We start from the raw sequence: 15155 nt of genomic DNA, 5'->3' as shown, positions 1-15155 counted from the left end.
GGTATGTTGGCCTTCATTGCAAGAGGATTTGAGTACAGGAGCAAGGATGTCTTACTACAGTTATACAGGGCCTTGGTGAGACCACACCTGGAGTACTGTGTGCAGTTTTGGTCTCCTTACCTAAGAAAGGATATACTTGCCATAGAGGGAGTGCAGTGAAGGTTCACCAGACTGATTCCTGGGATGGCAGGACTGTCGTATGAGGAGAGATTGGGTCGACTAGGCCTGTATTCACTAGAGTTTAGAAGAATGAGAGGGGATCTCATTGAAACGTATAAAATTCTGACAGGGCTAGACAGACTGGATGCAGGGAGGATGTTTCCCCTGGCTGGGGGGTCTAGAACGAGGGGTCACAGTCTCAGGATACGGGGTAGGACATTTAGGACTGAGATGAGGAGAAATTTCTTCACTCAGCAGGTGGTGAACCTGTGGATTTCTCTACCACAGACGACTGTGGAGACCAAGTCACTGAATATATTTAAAAAGGAGATAGATAGATAGATTTCTAGACACAAAAGGCATCAAGGGTTATGGAGAGAGAGCGGGAATATGATATTGAGATAGGGGATCAGCCATGATCATATTGAATGGCGGAGCAGGCTCGACGGGCCGAATAGCCGACTCCTGTTCCTATTTTTCTATATTTCTATGTTTCCTAAAGATCATCCTGCCCCCCACCACCCCCAGGATGTCCCTACGCCTTCCTCAAGAACTGTCCAAAGCTCAATCTGGCAGAAGATTAAAATCCCCACTTAAAATCCATTTACATTCAGCTAGCTCTCCTCCCTTACAGGAGAGCAATGACAGGAACTGTGTCAGAGTATGAGGGGAAAAACCACAAAACCACAGAGATTTATAGCACAGACAGTCAGTCTATTGTGTCGGTGCCACCTCTTTGCCAACCAGAATGACTGGTATTCCACAGGAACCAGGAACGACAACAACAACTTGCATTTATATAGCACCTATAATGTAGGAAAATGCCCCAAGGTGCTTCAGAGAAGCACACATCAGACAAAAATTGACACCAAGCCAAAGAAGGAGATATTGGGAATTACTATTGTAAGAATTGTGCATGGTTGACTGGAACACGAAAGATGTTCCTTAAGTAACTTTAGTGTCAGCCATGGCTCAGTGGGCAGCACTCTTGCCTCGGCGTCAGAAGGTCGTGGGTTCGTCCAACTCCAGAGACTTGAGCACAAAATTCTAGGCTAACACTCCCAGTGCAGAGCTGAGGGAGTGCTGCACTGTCGGAGATGCCGTCTTTCGGATGAGACGTTAAACCGAGGCCCCGTCTGCTCTCTCAGGTGGGCGTAAAAGATCCCATGTCACTATGTCGAAGAGGAGCAGGGGGAGTTCTCCTCGGCGTCCTGGCCGATATTTATCCCTCAACCAACATCACTAAAAACAGATTATCTGGTCATTATCACATCGCTGTTTGTGGGATCTTGCTGTGCGCAGATTGGTTGCCGAGTTTCATGCATTTACAACAGAGACTACACTTCAAAAAGTACTTCATTGGCTGTAAAACGATTTGGGATGGCCTGAGGCCGTAACAGGCGCTATACAAATGCAAGACTTTCTTTTCATTATCCACAGTATAAACTGAGAAAGCACAGGGTGGGTGAAAATAAAACACAGGTATGATCATTCTCAAAGCTTTACTTTAATATTCTATTGCCCTGCAACTCAAGGTCTCTTCCCACATGTTCGTCATGAATAGTTTGTAGATCATGGACAAATAGGCTCTTGAGCTTTGTGTTGTAGAGACACACAGAACAACCTTTAGCAACCCGCAGTGCACCGGGGCAGTATTGCGTGTCCCTCAGGGAATACAATCCTCAAGATTGTGGTCAATTGTTTGGTAACTTGATTTTCTCCTCGCCGACCAGTAACTCACCAACTGGTCATTCTTCGGATTACACGGGATATACGGCACAGCAACAGGCCATTCGGCCCAACCAGTCCATGCCGGTGTTTATGCTCCACTCGAGCCTCCTCCCGTCTTTCCTCATCTAACTCTATCAGCATAACCCTCTATTCCCTTCTCCCTCATGTGTTTGTCCAGCCTCCCTTTAAATGCATCTATACTGTTCGCTTCAACCACTCCCTGTGGTAACGAGTTCCACATTCTCACCACTCTCTGGGTAAAGAAGTTTCTCCTGAATTCCCTATTGGATTTCTTGGTGACTATCTTATATTGATGGCCTCTAGTTATGCTCTTCCCCACAAGTGTAAACATTCTCTCTGTATCCACTCTATCAAAACCTTCATAATTTTAAAGACCTCTATTAGGTCACCCCTCAGCCTTCTTTTTTCAAGAGAAAAGAGACCCAGCCTGTTCATCCTTTCCTGATATGTATACCCTCGCATTTCTGGTTACATCCTTGTAGATCTTCTCTGTACCCTCTCCAGTGCCTCTATATCCTTTTTATAATATGTCGACCAGAACTGTACACAGTACTCCAAGTGTGGTCTAACCAAGGTTCAATACAAGTTTAGCATAACTTCCCTACTTTTCAATTCTATACCTCTAGAAATAAACCCGAGTGCTTGGTTTGCTTTTTTTATGGCCAAGGATGTGAGACCAGAGGCAGGTTGCCTACTCTGGTTGGATGTAATCCTGGAGGTGTCATCATGTTAGACCATCTTAATGGCCCAGAACTTCGGGTCTCCACGGGTGAGTACGCACGGGGTACACACCCGTAAGCCCAATGGAAGTGCCGGTTTCCTGCATGCACTGCACATGCGTGGGAAACCGGCACTTCCGTTCCCCTGAATGAAGGGGTTCAGAGTCAAACGCGTGCGCGGGAGAGGCTGCGCGTGCGCATCGAATTTACGTTTTTTTGCAGGTTTTCCCGGGAGGGTAAGTCTCCAGAAGTTAGACATAAAAAGCAGTCGCAAGGCCTGCTTTTTACAAGGTAAGTGGTGAATTAATTAAAATTAAAACATTTTTTCCACAGGTTTATTATTTTTAAATACTTTAAAGAAAGGTAAGTTTATTTTTAGCCCCGTTAGAAAATAAAAGTATTTTTTTCAAAAATTTAAATTATTGTTTAAAATAGTTATTTCATGTAATTTATAGTTTATTTTAAAAATGTGATGTTTTTAAAAATGTATTTGAAGATTTAGCGATGTTTTGAGGCCCGTAGTATTTATAAGCTTTGACAGCCCTTCCTGTCAAACTTATGAATGAAGCATTCCCTGCTCCGATTGGCTCTCCATGGCCCACGTGATCCCAGGGGATGCATCGAACTAACTGCGCCCCTGGGATACGCAAGCACTGCGCGCCGGCAGTTGGAGCAGGCCCAGGATCAGAATCCCACGGGAGCCCACAGCACAACGGCCGGTGCGCTAGGTAAGTGCAGGTCGGGGGCTTGCACCCGCGGGAAGCCTCCGACCCGAATTTCTGGGCCAATATGGTTTAAATTGCTCAAAGCGTGCTTTGCTTCAACATTTTAGCCAGAGAGCAAATGTGGGGGGAAAGGGGAAATATATAAATAAAGATAGCTTGGAAACTCAAAAGACAGAGAATGATAAGCAACGAGGTCAAGAGATGGCCCAACGCGAGATAAGTGAGCAGTTGCAAGACAGCACATCTGGAAAAACAGATAGGGAGCGGCGAGGCCATGGAGGGATCTGAACACGAGGATCAGAATTTTAAAATCACGTTTCGGAGCAACATGGGCAATTAAGGCAGACTTGCCGGTGTCAACCATTTCCTGAGAACAAATAATAATCCAAAAAACAAGTGCAGTTGTGATCAAACTTCCTTCTTAAAGGGGCCAAGTCAATTGACAATGAATTACTCATCCCTATGATGCAAATATGTTGAAAAAAATTAAAAGCTGTCCATGTCCCTCTCTCAGAATAGGCACATTATTCACTGTATGGGAAAGGGTTAAAGTATCAGTGGGGGGTGGGGGGGTACAACTTAAAAATTGCTAGTGATGAAGTGAGAGGAAGCTTTTTCACCCAAAGGGTTATTAATGGAGCTATCAAACCCATTCATAATTTTAAAGACCTTTATTGGGTCACCCCCTCAACCTCTTTTCTAGAGAAAAGAGCCCCAGCCCGTTCATCCTTTCCTGATATTTATAACCTCTCAGTTCTGCCATCATCCTAGTAAATCTTTTTGCACCTTCTGTAGTGACTCTATGGGCTGGATTTTCATTGGGCCGTGGAGTCGGGATTGGAGGCGTGTGGGGCTTTAAAATTCCGAAATCGGGGGTCCCGACCCCATCCCGCCCCCAACCCGCCTCCATGCCAGTTTCAAAGGAGGCGGGTACCCGCCCCGCACTGGGACCCGCCTCCCCGAGGCGGGAAGGGATTAGTGCCAATTAACTGCCTGTTAATAGAAATGTGGGATTCCCGACGGCTCTAAACCACGCCAAGTTAGCGAGGCGGGCCGTCGGGATGAAGGGCTTGGAGAGGTCGAGATGTCCGGTGTTCAGGTGAGTGATGGGTGCATGAGTGCAGAGATAAGTGTGTTTTGTCTGTGTAAAATATTTAAAGAAGTTCTACTAATCTTTACTTACCTTTACAGCCTTCCTTCCTTCAGGTCTCAGGAGTCCCTCATCTCACTGGCACAGAAAGCAGAATCGCTGCCAGCTGTCAAAATCTGTAGCCTCTGCTTTCTGTTCTGGGGAGATCTCTAAATCATCCTGAGAGGAAGGAATTAACCAGGAGTACAGATTGTCAGTGTTTGACAGCTTCAAACAGCTGTAAAACACTGATATTTCATCTGTCAAAAGGTCTTGACAGATGAAATGTCAGTCTGTGACGTCACCTGTTGCCGGGTGGCCCTTAATTGCCCTGCTGAGCCCGCTGGGCGGGCTCAACAAGGTCAATCAAGTCTAAATCGCGTGGGTTGGCTAGAACTCGATGGAGGCGAGACTACAACCCCAAAAGTTGTAGTCCCGCCTCCTACCCGCCTCCTCAAGGAAAATTCAGCCCTATATCTTTTTTATAATCTGCTTTTCAATTCTATCCCCTAGAAATAAACCCCAGTGCACATTGGTTTTTTTATGGCCTTATTAACCAGTGTCGCTACTTTGAGTGATTGGTGTATCTGTACCCCCAGATCCCTCTGCTCCTCTACCCCATTTAGACTCTTATTTTCCATTGACTATCTGGCCTCCTTATTCCTCCTACCAAAATGCACCACCTCACACTTATCTGTATTAAAATTAATTTGCCATTTATGTGCCCATTCTGCAGATTTATTAACGTGTTAGCAGCGGTCTCCATTCTCCCCAAGCGTCCACGTTTGAGCTGCTCCATCTCCATCTGTGGGGCGTTGCAGTATCAGCGCTGAATTAAATAAGGCTACGGGACATACGTGAGAAGCGTGGAGAGATTAACAAACAGCGGGAGGAAAAAGGAACTAACAGATAAAAAAATCGACCCTGGCAAAGAAAGCGAGGACCAAAGTGACCCTGATTTGCAGCGTTGCACTGAGATTTTGGCCAATTGGAGATCTCCCCAGGTCACCCCAGCAGGTTCAACAAGCGACGGCTGATTCTGATTCTTGTATGGAGAAGTTCGAATGTCGAGTTCCAGGAGCTGAGACAGACAGTTACACATCTCACGCCTTTTTCCGATGAAACTGCGAGATGCTCGATGGGCCGAATGGCCGCCTTCCATGCTGTTCTATTCTATGACTCGATAAGCGGAGAGAGCTCCGGAGCATTCCTTGTCATCTCGACACTCTCCAATAAACTCCGAGCCATTCTTGTTGGAGATCAGCGAGCAGGAATCCTTGATGGCGGCTGGCCACCATCGGTATAGGCGGGGAGCTTGGGCTCCGTATTACAGCGTCAGTGGAGCTGGACGCCATTTGTTAAAAAAAATACAAATGATGGCATTAAGCCGGGCTGTCATGCCATCTGGAGTCTGTGTCTGGAATGGACCATCAGATGCTTCGAGACTCTGATGGTCCATTTCAGTTACCAAGCCTCCACCTCGTATCCCATCGTCACCTGCACATGCTCACTACTGGGAATAGAAACATAGAAGATAGGAGCAGGAGTAGGCCATTCGGCCCCTCGAGTCTGTTCTGCCATTTAATGAGATCATGGCTGATCATCCAAATTCAGTACCCTGTCCCTGCCTTCTCCCCATATCCCTTGATCCCTTTAGCCTTAAGAAATATATCTAACTCCTTCTTGAATATATTTAATGAATTGGCCTCAACTGCCTTGTGTGGTAGAGAATTCCACAGGTTCACCACTCTCTGGGTGAAGAAATTCCTCCTCATTTCTGTCCTAAATGGCTTACCCCTTATCCTTAGACTGTGACCCCTGGTTCTGGACTCCCCTGCCATCGGGAACATCCTTCCTGCATCTTGTCTGTCTAGTGCTGTTAGAATTTTATAATGGTTTGCACCCACACGATGATCTACAGTTATGTCTCCTTCAACACTCACAGCTCTGGCTCCCAAACTTCATGAAGCTGTTTTTTTGGGGGCATGTGGCGGTGGGGGGGGAGGGAAATAAGAAAATTCCGCCTAATTAGCCTCTAATATTGACTGCAGCAAGCTATTGAAATATCGCGTCAATTACATTTACAGCTCACACCCTTGGAGTTTCCATCTCCTTTCTAAGGCCCAGTGGACAGTCCAGAGCCACTGGTGGAAGCAGAGGGAGCCCAACCTGATGGTTTGTCTCAAGTGTATTCTGTCCTGTGAATCAATGCAATCCTCGGGTTGTTGCTATAGCAATCACTGTTTAATTTCCTGTTTTTTTTTAACACTGAAGAATACTTCAAAGTAAAAGGAAATATTGCTAGCTTAAAAAAGAAATATGATACTATTCACAACTCACTGTAGATTGACAATAAACTTATTCATAACAATGGCAGGGATTGAAAGGTCAAAGGCTAAAGGTGTTCAGTTAAACAAACCGGTCTGGAGAGGGCGGTTTTGAGACCTTTTTTCCATATCGCAGAGGATGAGGCTCCCCGCTCTGTCTACTCGCTGAAGCCTCGGAGTTTCTTGACAGAAAGGAAGGAAATATCAGGCAGTGGTGTCTTGCCCCAGTAGTGCCTCTGTTTTTGTCCTGGCCAACTGGAGTGGTAGGGGTCACCAGCCCTCCAGGGTTGGCCCGGAGTCTCCAGCAATTGAAGATTAATCTCCAGGATGCAGCCGGCCGCAACACCCGGGAGAAACAAATCATCAATTGTCCCTTTTTTTTTTCATTTTCTTTGAACACTTCTGTTTATCAGTTACAAAAAGACTTGAGATGGGAAAAACAAAAAGGGGCTGTTAATGACTTGAGAGTCAAGAATCCTCCAGTCGGGTAACGGAGAGTCTGTTGGCTTTCCGATTGGCTGTGGGAAGGTTTGCTGCCACGGGGGCTGGGCGTGTCGGGCGACCAATGGGGGGGAGGGCGGGGGGTGGCGGCAGGAGGTCATGTGATGAAACCTCCAGGAACACGTCCAATCAGAGCTGGCGATCCGATGGCAGAGTGTGTTGGTAGATGTCCAGCATCAGGTCGTCTACCGGCCCTCCTGGGAGCAGGAATGTGGATCGGGGGGGTGGGGGGGTGGGGTGGTGCGGTGCGGTGCCATGGAATGATTTAAACTAGAAAAAATAAATAAAACAAGCAAAATGGTCTCAATGTTCTTGAGCGGGCGATGAGGGTGGGGAGAGTGCGGGGTGGGGGGTGGGGGGGCTGCTGGGATCCGTTCAAGGGATCCTCAGGACCTTTCCTGGCAGAGAACGTCCGGGTCAGGACGGGGTGAAGTTCTTAAATAGCATTGCCAACATCCCCTCATGGGCAAGATGGTTGGGCCTGGTATCCCAGCCTGAGTCAGGAGAGAAGGGGAAAAAACTTGGAGGTGGGGGCGGGAATATATATATTTTTTTACAAAATATGTGATACAGATTTGTAATATTCTCAAGTGTGACCGAGGTCGGCGACAGCACTTGTACATGTCAAGGAGACGGAAGTAATGAATTATCAATCTGATGCTTGTCACGTATCCCAGAAGGTCTTGTTGTGACAATTGGACAACAGTTTTGCTCACGGCGAGTGGTGCTTCTCACAGCAACTTCTGAGGCCCACGCAGGTTTTATCATTTCTGCAGCGGCGCGGGATTAAATGCCCAAATGTTTTACAGATGTCCCCTCGTCCTCTTGGTGTGGTGGAGCTGAAGGTTACAATGGCCTGCGGTTGTTTGTCTATAAATTATATGTCGAGCTCCTCAGATGGTTTCATGCGGTCTCCCCATTACTTGTAGCCTGCTGGTCACCACTGGTTTATAGTCTGTAAAATAAAAGGGGAAATGACAGACCCGAACACGCAAGGCAATCTGTCTAATCGGCCAAAGGTTCACCGAACACACTGGGACAGGTGAAATCACTGGGCATGCTGTTAAATACAGGAATCCTGCCCCAACCGCGGTTTTGCCATACACGGATTTCACGTATACGCGGTTTCCTCTCTGCGACAATTTTTGCCAACCAACCGCGGCGGTGACTTTTGCGTATTCACGGTTTTTAATTTTCAAGTTTCTCGGGTCGCGCTTCCAAACAGGAGACTCCATTCATCCGTGCCGCTCTTTTCAGCATAATTACTACCAGGCGTGGTCTCGCTCCACTCGTGGATATACTGTACCTGTACTGTGTGTGTGTGTGAACCTTTAGCCCTTCATCATGGCCTCTAAGTGTAATCTCAGTGGTAAAGGCAAATCAATAGTGAAAAGGGCAAGGAATGTACCGACCTTAGATAGGAAATTAGATGTCATTAATAGACTTGCCCGTGGTGAAAGTACAGCGTCTGTTGGATGACTAATGGGGGTTAACGAGTCCACCATTAGAACCATAAAAAAAAGTGAGGTGTCGATAAGGGCTAGTATTGCGGGCGGCTCTTCGAAAACTGCTAAAGTGTCGTTTATGCCACGGGACCATAAGCTTGAATAAATGGAGAAGGCATTAAATATCTGGTTGGAAGGCCAGGACCAGAAAAAAGCGAATGTTAATTCCGTATGGGTACGTAAGAAGGCCCTTAGTATCTCCAAGCATCTTACTGTGGCTGCCGGGGAAAGTGTAGATGACGTAAAGTTTCAAGCGAGTAAGGGCTGGTTGGAAAATTTTAAGAGGTTGGCCTTGACTAACCTCAAGGTTGTGGGGGAATCGGCCTCAGCCGATCACGAGGCCGCTGCCAAGTTCCCGGAGGAGCTGAAGAAGTTGATCGCCGAGAAGGGTTACCTGCTGGAGCAGGTATTTAATGCGGATGAGACTGGTCTCCTCTGGAAGCGGATGCCTTCCCGAGCTTTCATCGCGAAGGCTGAGAAGCATGCTTCGGGATTCAAGGTGGCTAAGGATAGGGTGACCCTTCTCCTTTGTGCTCACGCCGAGGGAGACTGTTTAGTGAAGACGATGCTGCTCTACCGCTCTCTGAATCCTCGCGCTCTGAAGGGCAAAAACAAAAACTATCTCCCTGTCTTTTGGCGTTCTAACCGCAAGGCATGGGTTACTACTGCAGTCTTCAAGGACTGGTTTCATAACTGTTTTGTGCATGACGTGGAGCGGTACCTTGCGAGAGAAAATCTGGCCTTCAAGGCCCTACTCATCCTCGACAATGCCCCCAGCCACACGCCGGCACTCCAATTTGCCCACCCTAATATTGAAGTCACCTTCCTGCCTCCCAACACGACATCACTCCTTCAACCCATGGATCACGGTGTGATAGCCACCTTCAAGGTATACTACATACGACGCAGCTTTTACCGCATGATGGAGGCTATGGAGGATGACGCAACACTGATGGTGAAAACTTGTTGGAAGGATTACACCATCGCTGACTGCATCACCAACATAAAAGAATCGATGGATGAACTGAAGAGAACGACAATCAACGCCTGCTGGGGTAAACTTTGGAAGGAGGTAGTGAATGACTTCCGAGGCTTCCCTACAGTTGACGATGAAGTTCAGCGCATTGTGATGGTTCCGCGACGTTTGGGAGGCGAGGGGCTGGCCGACATACAGCCTGATGACATCGAGGAGCTCCTTGACTTGCACGGCGAGGAGTTGACGGAGGAGGACACTGATGAGCTGATGCAGCATTCTAGTGAGGCAGAGGACGAGGACTGAGGCAGAGAGGTCGAAGATGACAAGTGCCAACCTTAGCAAGGCAATGCTACTTGCCAATAATCTCTCGGACCTCTTTATGGAGATTGACCCATTCTTGGAGCGTAGTTTAAAATTCAAGTGAGGTTTGGAGGATTTAATGAGACCATACAAGCAGGTCCAGAAAGATATCCAGAAAAAAATGAGTCAACCATCCATCGCAGAATTCTTTAAGAAACCGCCCAGTTGATCATTTTTATTGTGTTATTTGAACATTTATTGTTTTGTTAGATTATTGTGTATTTTATTTGTGTTTATTAAAAGAACAAGCAACTTACACAGGCTCTGACGAGTGTAAATGCGGCCGCGTTCCCCTTAACCCCATTTTTCCCATAAGGTCTTATATTTGCCAACCGAGGTTTTACCAACCGCGGGTGTTTTCAGGGATTCCTGTATATTAACCCCAAGGTGTGCAGCATAAATAATGGCTCACTCCCAGAGATCCTGATCGAGTAATGACTCACTCCCAGAGATCCTGATCGAGTAATGACTCACTCCCAGAGATCCTGATCGAGTAATGACTCACTCCCAGAGATCCTGATCGAGTAATGACTCACTCCCAGAGATCCTGATCGAGTAATGACTCACTCCCAGAGATCCTGATCGAGTAATGACTCACTCCCAGAGATCCTGATCGAGTAATGACTCACTCCCAGAGATCCTGATCGAGTAATGACTCACTCCCAGAGATCCTGATCAAGTAATGACTCACCCCCAGAGATCCTGAATAATGACTCACTCCCAGAGATCCTGATCGAGTAATGACTCACTCCCAGAGATCCTGAATAATGACTCACTCCCAGAGATCCTGAATAATGACTCACTCCCAGAGATCCTGATCAAATAATGACTCACTCCCAGAGATCCTGATCAAATAATGACACACTCCCAGAGATCCTGATCAAATAATGACACACTCCCAGAGATCCTGATCGAGTAATGACTCACTCCCAGAGATCCTGAATAGTGACTCACTCCCAGAGATCCTGATCAAATAATGACACACTCCCAGAGATCCTGATCAAATAATGACACACTCCCAGAGATCCTGAATAGTGACTCACTCCCAGAGATCCTGAATAATGACTCACTCCCAGAGATCCTGATCAAATAATGACTCACTCCCAGAGATCCTGAATAATGACTCACTCCCAGAGATCCTGATCAAATAATGACTCACTCCCAGAGATCCTGAATAATGACTCACTCCCAGAGATCCTGATCAAATAATGACTCTCTCCCAGAGATCCTGATCAAATAATGACTCACTCCCAGAGATCCTGATCAAATAATGACTCACTCCCAGAGGTCCTGAATAATGACTCACTCCCAGAGATCCTGATCAAATTATGACTCACTCCCAGAGATCCTGATCAAATAATGACTCACTCCCAGAGATCCTGAATAATGACTCACTCCCAGAGATCCTGAATAATGACTCACTCCCAGAGATCCTGAATAATGACTCACTCCCAGAGATCCTGAATAATGACTCACTCCCAGAGATCCTGAATAATGACTCACTCCGAGATCCTGAATAATGACTCACTCCCAGAGATCCTGATCAAATAATGACTCACTCCCAGAGATCCTGATCAAATAATGACTCACTCCCAGAGATCCTGAATAATGACTCACTCCCAGAGATCCTGAATAATGACTCACTCCCAGAGATCCTGAATAATGACTCACTCCCAGAGATCCTGATCAAATTATGACTCACTCCCAGAGATCCTGATCAAATAATGACTCACTCCCAGAGATCCTGAATAATGACTCACTCCCAGAGATCCTGAATAATGACTCACTCCCAGAGATCCTGATTAAATTATGACTCACTCCCAGAGATCCTGATCAAATTATGACTCACTCCCAGAGATCCTGATCAAATAATGACTCACTCCCAGAGATCCTGATCAAATAATGACTCACTCCCAGAGATCCTGATCAAATTATGACTCACTCCCAGAGATCCTGAATAATGACTCACTCCCAGAGATCCTGATCAAATTATGACTCACTCCCAGAGATCCTGAATAATGACTCACTCCCAGAGATCCTGATCAAATTATGACTCACTCCCAGAGATCCTGATAAAATAATGACTCACTCCCAGAGATCCTGAATAATGACTCACTCCCAGAGATCCTGAATAATGACTCACTCCCAGAGATCCTGAATAATGACTCACTCCCAGAGATCCTGAATAATGACTCACTCCCAGAGATCCTGAATAATGACTCACTCCCAGAGATCCTGAATAATGACTCACTCCCAGAGATCCTGAATAATGACTCACTCCCAGAGATCCTGAATAATGACTCACTCCCAGAGATCCTGAATAATGACTCACTCCCAGAGACCCTGAATAATGACTCACTCCCAGAGATCCTGAATAATGACTCACTCCCAGAGATCCTGAATAATGACTCACTCCCAGAGATCCCGAATAATGACTCACTCCCAGAGACCCTGAATAATGACTCACTCCCAGAGATCCTGAATAATGACTCACTCCCAGAGATCCTGAATAATCACTCACTCCCAGAGATCCCTAAAGTTGCCTTTTCCTAGTTTGAACCTGTGTCGCTTGCGCTACTCTTGAAACCTACTAGAAGTATTATTTCCGATTTACCCTTTTCCAATCTATTTCAGGTGTACCGCAATAAGATCACCTTTCGGTTCCACCTTCCCAAGTTGAATAGCTCAAGTCCCTCCCGTCTTTTCTTATAACTCACAGCCCTAACACTGGAGATCATTCTCGTGATGCTTCTCTACACTGCCCCCAGCACTTGAACATCTCTCTGGTGTTTGGACCACCAGAACTCTTCTCACCTGTGCTCCACTGTTTTGGCGATGGAGTTCAACATTGTATTGGCTTTGCTGATTGGTGCTCTGCACTGGTTGGACATGTTGAATGTCGAGTCTACTGACTCCTAGGTCTCTTTCGGCTTCAGCTGTAGTTATTTCAACATTATTCTTGGAGTCTGTGGGCCCTCTATCTTTTCTCCCTTTGTGCTATACTCTATACTTGTCTGCATTAAGTTTTATTGGCCATTATTCGGCTCACCTACACAATTTTATGGCAGCGTATAGCGACACCACTATTCCCGGCCAGAATGGAGATGATTGGGTAATTCCCCCGTCAATCACGCCTGGAGACCACACTGCTGTGAGTGGCTGGGATTGATTTTATGCACATCATTTGTACTGTATAACTATCCTCCGCTCACTGCATTTTGCTGGAGAAATAATCGCGCTTTTATTAGGAGACTTCGGTCATGAGTTCTGTTTTCTGTAGTTCATAGAGATTCTGTTTAAATAGACTCTGTTTGCTGTAAAATAGACTTTGTTGCAAAAAAGACTCTGTTGTAAAATAGACTCTGTTCGTTATTTGCTGTAAAATAGACTCTGTTCATTGTTTGCTGTAAAATAGACTCTGTTCGTTGTTTGCTGTAAAATAGACTCTGTTCGTTGTTTGCTGTAAAATAGACTCTGTTCATTGTTTGCTGTAAAATAGACTCTGTTCGTTGTTTGCAGTAAAATAGACTCTGTTTGCCGTAAGTCCTGCCCCGCTCCATCTCCAACTCATTGGCTGACACAGTGGTGTCAATACTCACTTCTCAACTTTATTTATGTAGATCCATAGGAACATAGGAATAGGAGTGGGAGAGGGGAGGTGGCAGGTTTGGGTGGGACTGTATGGGAGCTGCAAAGGACCTGCTACCAGGTGCACAGCCTTATATTGCTAGTTACTGACTGGACGAATTCACAAAACTCCACGTAGCAAGTTACTCATTGAGGACGGTTGTGAAATGCAAGATGGATTCAAAGCCATACTAAGCAAAAAAAAATTCAGAAGAGAAAGCAAAATAGATACCTTCTATTCTAATGTTGCCTCTGTTTCTATTCTGTGATTGGTCTCCTGTAAACAGAGAAGGGAAATATATTAACACTTCCACTCTTCTGAGCAATCAGGGTGAGAGCACAGACCGTCAGCATAGGGCTAGAGGGCACAATTACAGAGATTAACAAGCCTCAAGCAAGAGTGGAGATTAGAAAGGATTTTGCTCCCTCTTTTAGAACAGAGTCCCAGGATTAGCAGTTACCGAGGTGTCAATTGGACGCCTTTAAATAAGAGGTTGAACAATGGACTTGAAGGCTATGGAAGTTTGGACCTGTGGTTCCCAAAGCTCTCCACCACAGGGGGTTTTCCTCGCCTCATGTCTGGATCTGTTGTAGACTCATTGATAGAGATTGATTGCTGTGATTAGTCAACAACTTCATTATCATTGGATCAGGCGACGACCAGGATGGTAGAAGACGAACTAGATGGACCCGATTCTTTTATCGTCTAGTGATTGCTACGTTCCTATGATAATCAGTAGGTGAGCGAAGTTCTTTAAATGCTGCAGGGTTTCAACAACAGCAAAAACAACTTGTATTTGAAAGAAAGAAACAACAACAACAACTTGCATTTATATAGCGCCTTTAACATAGTAAAAAGTCCCAAGGCGCTTCACAGGGCGTTAGAATCAGAGAATGGTTACAGCACAGAAGGAGGCCATTCGGCCCGTCGAGCCCGTGCCAACTCTCTGCAAGAACACTTGGCTAGCCCCACTCCCCCCGCCCTTTCCCCGTAGCCCTACAAATATTTTTCCTTCAGGTACTTATCCAATTCCCTTTTGAAAGCCGTAATTGAATCTGCCTCCACCACCCTTTCAGGCAGTGCATTCCAGATTCTAAACACTCGCTGCGTAAAAAAGTTTTTCCTCATGTCGCCTTTGGTTCTTCTGCCAATCACTTTAAATCTGTGTCCTCTGGTTCTCGACCCTTCCGCCAATGGGAACAGTTTCTCTCTATCTACTCTGTCCAGACCCCTCATGATTTTGAACAGCTCTATCAAATCTCCTCTCAACCTTCACTGCTCTAAGGAAAACAACCCCAGCTTCTCCAGTCTATCCACGCTATCAAACAAAATCTGATACCAAACCAGATAAGGAGATATTAGGGCAGATGACCA

The 15155-nt window shown here is 46.1% G+C and overlaps 1 protein-coding gene across 1 annotated transcript in view; it reads right to left on the bottom strand.

Annotated features, from left to right (window-relative positions):
* Positions 1-6706: 6706 nt before the first annotated feature.
* raly (RALY heterogeneous nuclear ribonucleoprotein) overlaps positions 6707-15155 on the bottom strand; it is a 247391-nt gene continuing 238942 nt past the window's right edge. Inside the window, 2 exon segments of the mRNA XM_086005855.1 lie at positions 6707-8267; positions 14013-14057. Coding sequence (XP_085861981.1) covers positions 14016-14057 — 42 coding nt within the window. The 3' untranslated portion in view covers positions 6707-8267; positions 14013-14015.

Source organism: Somniosus microcephalus, chromosome 13 (assembly GCF_052327205.1).
Source record: "Somniosus microcephalus isolate GS21.2 chromosome 13, FLI_Smic_1.0, whole genome shotgun sequence".
Taxonomy (NCBI): Eukaryota; Metazoa; Chordata; class Chondrichthyes; order Squaliformes; family Somniosidae; genus Somniosus; species Somniosus microcephalus.
This window is presented reverse-complemented; position numbering and strand designations above follow the sequence as displayed.